Raw genomic sequence first — 8,734 nt, 5'->3', positions numbered from 1 at the left:
TCTTTTTGTTGTATGTTTTCAGGTAATAATGTATCCCAGAAAAGAACAACCGATCGTCTATATCTCCCGTAGTGATTGTTTCAGCGCATGTCATCGACTGAATAACAATAATCTTTCAGATGAAGATAACCAAGCTACGTTTGGTAAATGTAATAACCCTAAAGGACACGGTCACAATTACAAAGTCGAGGTGACTCTTCGTGGTCCTGTTGACCCTGTGACTGGAATGGTGATTAATCTGACAGATCTGAAAGCTTACATGGAAAAAGCGTTTATGTCAACACTTGATCATAAAAATTTGGATTTAGACGTGGACTATTTTAAAGATAAAGTCAGCACAGCAGAGAATATTGCAGTGTATATTTGGGAGAGAATGGATGAACAACTTACACCTGGACTTTTATATGAGGTCAAAGTGCATGAAACTGAAAAGAATATCACTATTTATAGAGGTGAACTGTCAGAATAACGTACGTCAATTCATGCTCCATTTCGCAAAGTAACAGGAAACTGTGCGATTGAGCACACACCGTACCTGTAGCAAAATAATTTGGCACTTGTTAAAACTATAAAGTTTAGACCGCATTAATTCGGTTATCACCAATCTGCACCCTAACTTTCCACAACTTTTTTTATCAAGCTGTTTATTTATCTTTGACAATGTCTTGACGTTATTGTACTTATTGAACTTATAATCGTCGAATGCAGCATTCTTAAATGTTATCTAATTAAATAGATATGTAAGGTAATTTTATTTGTAACGAAAAAATCCTTCATGTAAAAGAATTCAAAATCATATATTAAAATGTCATAGATGATAAAACTAATTCTTCATCAGATATGGAATGCAATAACACGACAGCGTACACAATTTCTTAGTAATAAATCGTATATATTAAACTTTTAAAGAACATGATCATTATTTGGATTTAAGAGAATTTAGACTTACATTAAATATATTCATGGTTATTTTAAATTACATTTTATGAGTTTTCATATTTTATGCTTACAGTTTGTAAGAAGTTGAGAAGCAATAACTGAGTTGTCATGCCACATTTCATTCCGACGGTTCATAGTTCTCAATAGTTATCTCTTGCATCTTTTTTGTGGTGTATTGAACGCGAACAAAAAAGTGATGTATTAAAGTATGAATACCTCATAAATTTGTACACTCAGTATACACAACTGCCGATTCTCATTTTGACCGACTTTTCAGCAAGGAAGTTAAGAAGTTATTTTATTACTTATTTTCAATGAGGATACGATACTGCATGGGGTGTGGGTTCAAGCCCCACTGGGAGTCGAAATTTTTGTACTTTTTTAATTCTATTTGTGTGGTCAAACTATGGTTTTATTTTAAAATCTATTAAAAATTGTTTAATTTAGATATATTTGCAAATTTGTATGTACATTTTAGTGTTAAATGAATGAAAATTTGGTAGTTTTACTTCCTAAATTTATTATATATTTCCAAATCTGGATAGTCAACTGTCTTTTTTTTGTACACATATTCAGAAATGTATGTCGATAATTATTATAATGAAGATATAAGGATACCCCCATTGACAGCTAACAAATATGTCCGATTTTCTTAACCCGACCCTCTTTTTGTTTAATAAAATCTGACAAACCTGTTTCAATTATCCAATCTTGTTTTAAAAAATACTTTTCCTTGTTTCTGTTTCTTTTCATGTCAAAATTATGGTTATTTCTTGTACGTAAGACAGATAAAAATGAAATAAGTTAAATTATTAACTGACGATGTTTTTGTTCTATAAAATTTATACAAAAGTTTAACTTAAAGCCGCATGCCTCCAGATTCATGCATATTTTGAATATGTATTGAAAATCAAGTTAGTGTGAAGTTTACATATGGTATACGTACATGTTAACAATAGTTATCCACGAAGCATTCTGTCAAAAATTTGATCAAAGATTATTCAATATAATTATCAAAGCAAATTTAGATTTTTAGTAAATATTGTTTAAGTTTATAATGATAGAAAATACAATACATATACAAGTAATAATGGAGAAAAATGAAAAAAAAGTTAAGATAAAATGATTATTTTATATACCTTAAACCTATTGTCCATCCCTGCCTACAGGGCGTATTTACTCGTTCCACTTACAGTACCATCAGTTTTGGTCAGAGTAAATATGGTACAACTGCGTCTTGGAATCAAGATCTGACAGCTCAACAAGGCAACTGGCACACATGTGTGTGCTTATTTGTTTGTGACCTGACGGTCAACGTGTATTTGCATGTCTGTGCTACGAAATTGAAATGTTTTTAGAATCTAAATTAATGCTTAATTCAATTCATTATATTTTTCTTCCCATATTTCTTTATTTTTCGCAACAAAAAGTCCTTGCAATTCAGTAAAATAGCGATAAAAATGTATTGTCTACAATGTAAAGATAATGAGCTGATGCGGTGGAAAGAATATTGTATGACGTTATATTCTAAAAGCTTCTGACAGTTCGTTCACAAAGGCAATGCATTATCTGTTTGTAAATACTGCTCGTTGTCACATTACGAGGGGTGTTCAAATATGAATGCAACTGGATCAATTTACATAACTACATAACAACCAGTGCCAAAATAATGATCTCAATCCTTCAAAATACTCACCACAATGTGATATACAAAGTTTGAGACTTTTGATCCAGTTTGTTTCATGCGTTTTCATTATTTTTTCGAAGTAAACTGTTCAGACACTGGAATAAAGCCGAATCGCGATTTTTTCTTGTTTGAAATTTCCTTCCATCAAGGTGTTTTTTGAGCCTCGGAAATAGGAAGTAGTCACAAGGGGCAAGATCTGGCGAATATGGAAAGTGAAGAAGCTAGACAAACTTTTCCTGTTTCAGCTATTCTCGCCCAAAGGTGAAGTTGCAGTTTTTAGACGGCGAGCATGAGGTACATCTTCTACTGAATCCACACCACTTTTGAAATTCTTACACTACCGTGAGACAGATAAAAAAAAGTCCATCGTTCCTATAAATCCGACACATTTCATTAAATATGTCTCTACCTGTATAACAAGAATACAGCTGTTCTTGATATAAGACCCTATTTGGCGAGTGAAGGGAGACTATGTTAGCTTTAGTTTACACGAGTAGAAACCGTTAATCGACCTATTGTCAAAGGTAGACTGAACTGATTTACACAATGTATTGTATCAATTGAGAGCTTACACATTTCCTATGCGATACATGTACATAGTTCCTTCAAAACGTAGTTATTAGCGAAATATTTGCTTAGTTGCATTTATATTTGAACACCCCTTGTACATTGTACATAATAACGTTGTGACGATTAATCAATGATAAATATTTGGTAAAAATACATTCAATAATGTGGAAAAGATAGAAGGCAATTGTCCTGTGATCATCATTCATATATACAAGTATTTTTCACTTAGTTCTAACATTGGCGACATTTTTTCTTCAGTATCTAAATACAAAATGGGGGGTGACAGCAGTATAGCACAAGGTAAGACTGTACAGAAAAGGAAATCATTTCTGCTCCTGCATGGTAAGGATCGAATAAGTGAACAAGAAAATTGAATGAAATGCAGGAGTTACAAAATACAGAGAGTTAGTTAAACCGCGTTTGGACAAATGATCAAGCAAATGAATTTTATAAATGCATAACATATTACATGGATTCTTTATTCAAATAGAATGAAATACGAATCCTTAAAGAAATCCTAACGCGTCAAGATTGAAACTGTTGCAGGATCGTTTTTATTGAGCCTGTTCATGGACGGTACTGTCAAGTGCAAACTACCGTCCAGGCCCCGGGCTTAGCACTGGGTTAAGCAGAATTCAACATTTAACATGAACTGGTATAATGTAGAATTTTGTAACATCTGCAGATGTTTTCAAATGGCGGTTATCATTGAACCGTCAATGTGACACGTTAGTGCCATTTATGAAAAGCGGCATATGGTCCCCAAGTAAAAAATGCGTGTGCCCTAAACGAGAAAAACAATGGGCGGAACTTAATAAAATGAAATTCTGAAAGGGGAAGTTGTCAGTTAAAAGGAATAAGTTCTAGATTCTCGTGGACTAAAACAGCTTTGTTTTTGCCTGCTCAAAATTGTAAACGAGGGTAGGAACAAGGATGGGACTACATATGAAAGATATAAATAAGAAAGTCAGACTGTCTGCTATCTCAATTGCAAACATTTACTAGGGATATGGACAAATTGTCATTATACGTTTGCTCGAGTATAATATCAGTAGATTCGCACATCATTATACAAAACATATAAAAGACTTTTGACATCATCGTTAAAGCTCACTGACTTTCAAAATAATTATACTGTTTTGCAATGTGTTACTTTGCATAGCTTATAACAATACTTTGACGCTTTTAAATATCAGATTATAAAAGAGAAGGTATTATAAGAACTACTTCGTTTCTTATCCACCAATATATCTCGTCATCAGTTTGATTCTAAGTACTACAAATTGAAGTTACATGAATTATTTTTGTTCCGTGTATAAAACTTAAAAGCTTTATTCCTTCAATTCAATTGATATGGCGACGACTGTGTGTTTATCTGGAGAAGGTATTTTTCGAATCAATATTTGTGTACATTTTTTGAATGTCATTTTAAAACGTTTAAAACTTTTAGGGACTCCAGATTAGCAAAACTTCACTTGCAGACGACACATTATGATTCGGCAAGAATATTTCTTGGACAGAAATCCAATAATGTTCAACGGTATCTTGGACGGTTGCAGAAAACGAACGATTCATTTACCAAAAGATATTTGTGGAGCTTCTTTCAGTGAAGAACTTGACTATTGGGGCGTTTCACCGAGTCACATGGCGCCATGTTGCTGGGAGGCACTGTACCGTAACAAAAATGACTTTGTTTAAATCCGTAAGGTAACAAAATATCTTCGGTGTGAAGCAGGTATCGTTGAAGAAGGAAGTGATATAGCACAATGGAGGGAAAATATATGGCTTTTTCTTGATGAGCCTTCTTCTTCCGTAAATGCAATGGTACGTTATTGTTTAAATGTCTTTGTTCCTTTATTTGACACTTATCAAACATAGTTTATTTTCATCAATAATCAAATGTTTGACAGTTTTTTAAAGTTTGTAACAAATATGGGAATTAAGCTTTGGAGTTGATACATATTCATTTCACTTGTTAATATAAAGAAGTATAATGTTTCGATAGAAATCAAGACAAAGTCCATACTTGTTCTCATTTTCAGTTACTCACATTATGATATCAAATCTTTCCAAATTACACGTATGTTGATGATGATTTCAGATTTGGGGTAGTATTTTATCTTTGCTGATTGTTATGTCAACAAATACAGAGGCCTTGGCAACTCTACCAATGTTCACTGTCGACTTAACAGAATCAGAGAAGAGCGTTCTCATTGAAATTGGCAAATTACTTGGCCTTGAAAATAGCACTAAATATTTATCAATACTGCAATTGACGCGTTTGTTTTTCCTCGTGAAACGTATACCTGCATTTAACATAATGGGGTACACGTTCCTTTCTTCCTTACAAGAATTAAAGGTACTTATGTACTTAGGTTCTTAAACGATTTCTCCTACTAATGCCCTATCCTAATAGTGGTAAAACAAAACAGGAATGATCCTTGCAATATCTCCTCCATAAACTGCTCAAATGGATCCGGCCTCGAACAAGATGGACGCCAAAACTTAAGCTAGAAAAACCTTTACACGACATCTCTTCCTTAACTGTCCGGTAGATTATGATGAAATTGAACAAGAATGACCCTTAGATTGACCTTTAAAAATAGTCTTTAAATAATGTGAAATAACATTTTGTCCTCAACCGGCAAAAGATTTTGATGACATTTTACAGAAATGATCATTTGGCCACCCCTTGTGGCTGAGGGGTTGCTTTATCGGGTTAAGGCATCAGAATTGCAGCCATTGTAAAATTGCAGTGCTCGGGTTACTCAGTCATATATTCAAGATCTAAGGGAGGCAATTCTTTCTTTCATTCACATACATTTTTTTTTATAATTTCGGTGTTTACTTCCCTTTATCTCTATATTTAAAATTTACATAATAAGTCTGATATTATAATTGCACATACACATTGATATGAAACTTATAAGTTTAAACTATTCTATGAACAAACATTTATCTTAATCATCACATGCTATACCATCGCATGTGTACGATTAGTTAATTTACTTTGAACTTCATTTAAAACCAAATTTTTTTATACTTTATATTTTATAAAAATCTGAAAACCACAGTCTTTACAAAATACCGTCTGTCGTTACAGACGATGAAAACTAGCTCTCGAGTAACAGTTTAGCGTAAATTCGGTCGAGCCTCATTGGCACCTTACACAATTACCCTTGAGCAAGATAATCCAGTTTGTACCGACAGACGTAAGATCCTTGTATTCTTTTTCTTCCCGCGGAATGTAATAATTTTAAAATAAACTTATTATAAATATAGTTTATATTATTATTATTATAAGGTCTCTGGGTCACACATAATTAAGGTCTATATACCTGAGTTTTTTAGAGCATATCTCCTTCATGCATTCAGGAATTTTAATGATGCTTTTTAGAACTGTTAATCCCTATTGAACGTTGGAACGTAGTGCCTTGTGCATGAACCAGGTCTGTAGGTCAAAGGTCAAGGTCAAACTTAGATCGCTTTGAACGTTCAACATGCGTTGGGAAATTTTGATATAACTTTGCAAACTTTTTTCTCATTTTGAGCAAAACATTCAGGTCCCTCCAACCAAGGTCAAGGTCACATATAGGTAAAATTTCAGATGAAAAAAGAAAATATGTATAGTAACCAACTTGCTTGCTATACTTCTAATCGCTAACATTTCCACCTAATGCTTTCGAGACGGGCGTATTTTGTGACAGCCATGTTTCATAGTAGCAAATGAATTTTACAAATCATTCATTAAGGCAGAGATGATATCTATGGTTCTGATTAATACAATCCTAAGAACGCAATTTATTCATACATAAAGACTTGTCTTACATAAGGTTGTCAGACAGGTTTTCAGCATCGTTGTAAACTGAAGATAGAAGGATATGATAGGCCTTTTTGCAGCTGTGGAAGATTAAGAACGCAATTTTATTCATACATAAAGACGCGCGGAGTGCATTTATGCATACTAACATAAGGTTGTCAGGCATGTTTTGAGCATCGTTTTTAACCTGTGGAAAGAAAATTACGAGAAGATTTATTGCAGCTGTGGAAGAATTTTTTAATTGTTCAAATTGCGAGAAAGTTAGAATATCTGTTTTTGTCGATCACATCTGCGAACAATCGCAAAATATCGGGTATTTCCGTCAGTATCCGGATAAGCTCTAATTAGGAATAATTTGCGAGGTATTTCGAAATTAAAGGAGCAGCAAAATTTCGGTAACATGATAACATGTCTGCCTTAATGAATGAGTTGTAAAATTCATCCGCTACGATACGAAACATGGCTGACATCATCAGATAAAACGCCCTTCTCAAAAGCTTTAGGTGGAGATATTAGAGCGATAAGAAGTATAGCAAGCAAGTTTTTCACTTTATATATTTTCATAATTTTATCTGAAGTTTTACCTCTATATTTGACCTTGACCTTGATTGGAGGGACCTGAATGTTTTGCTAACAATGCGAAGGTTTTAATTAAATTCCCCAATGCATGTAGAAATTTAAAAGCTATACAAGTATGACCTTGACATTTGACCTAAAGACCTTTTTCATGCACAGGGCACTACGTTCCAACGTTTCGGGGGGATAAACAATTCTATAAAGCAACCTTAAAATTCCTCCATGTATGTAGGAGATATGCTCTGGACAATATTTGTATATCTAATCATCTTTACCCACCTTGACCTTGCGTTTACTGACCTAAAATTTGTGAGACCTTTTTCATGTGTGGGCCAAAACGTCTCATTGTGGTGAACGTTTCTATAATGTTTAGAAAATAAATATTATGCATGTGGGAAATATTCTTCTACCAAAGTGTTCTCTTTAAGGCTTCGTCTAATTATTATTATAATTATAATCATAAGTAATAATGATGATGATGATGATGATGATGATGATGATGATGATGATATAATAATAATAATAATAATAATAATAAAAAATGATAATAATAATAATAATAAAATGATAATAATAATAATAATAATAATAATAATAAAATTAATAAGCTTATTTTCAGATTTTTATATTACATGACAAGAGGAAGATTATAAGGATCTTACAAAGTCTGCCGGTACAAACCGGAATATCTTGCATGAGGGTAACTATGTACTTTTTAATGAGGCTCTACCGAGTTTACATTAAACTGTTACTCGAGAGCTAGCTATCATCGTTTGTAATGACAGTTTAAACTATGTAAAGGAATATAGTTAATTAATATTAATTTGAATAAGGGAAAACCACAAAGCGAGCTTTTTGACGGCTTTTAGTTGGCGGCTGCACATTTTTCATTCATTCAACACTACTTCACACTATTATCATGAATCTGGTGGCATGCTGCTTTAATTAATGATATGATTTAACAATTACATATATTTTATTACCAGTTTATATTAATTTGTAATATATGAACTCTGTGAACATGATCTTGATCATGTTTTTTTCCACATGTCCATGCTGTATTGATTGTTTGACCAATGGCATTGTTTTATGAAAAAATGCCGATTGCCTAACAAAGTTGAGTTGAATTGATTCTATAAAAC

The 8,734-nt window shown here is 33.0% G+C and overlaps 1 protein-coding gene across 1 annotated transcript; it reads left to right on the top strand.

Annotated features, from left to right (window-relative positions):
* Window positions 1-1,652, top strand: LOC132718751 (6-pyruvoyl tetrahydrobiopterin synthase-like). Its single transcript, XM_060702477.1, has one exon. It carries the CDS (start codon window positions 29-31, stop codon window positions 467-469), a length of 441 nt encoding a protein of 146 aa, XP_060558460.1. The 5' UTR covers window positions 1-28; the 3' UTR covers window positions 470-1,652.
* The last annotated feature ends 7,082 nt before the right edge of the window (window positions 1,653-8,734 follow it).

Source organism: Ruditapes philippinarum, unplaced genomic scaffold (genome assembly GCF_026571515.1).
Source record: "Ruditapes philippinarum isolate M1 unplaced genomic scaffold, ASM2657151v2 ctg3505_1_1_1_1, whole genome shotgun sequence".
Taxonomy (NCBI): domain Eukaryota; kingdom Metazoa; phylum Mollusca; class Bivalvia; order Venerida; family Veneridae; genus Ruditapes; species Ruditapes philippinarum.
Note: the sequence above shows the minus strand (reverse complement) of the source record. Positions and strands in the feature narration are given on the sequence as shown.

Excerpts from the sequence above, each read along its gene's own strand:
- LOC132718751 (XM_060702477.1), top strand. The coding sequence starts at position 29 with ATGTATCCCAGAAAAGAACAACCGATCGTCTATATCTCCCGTAGTGAT.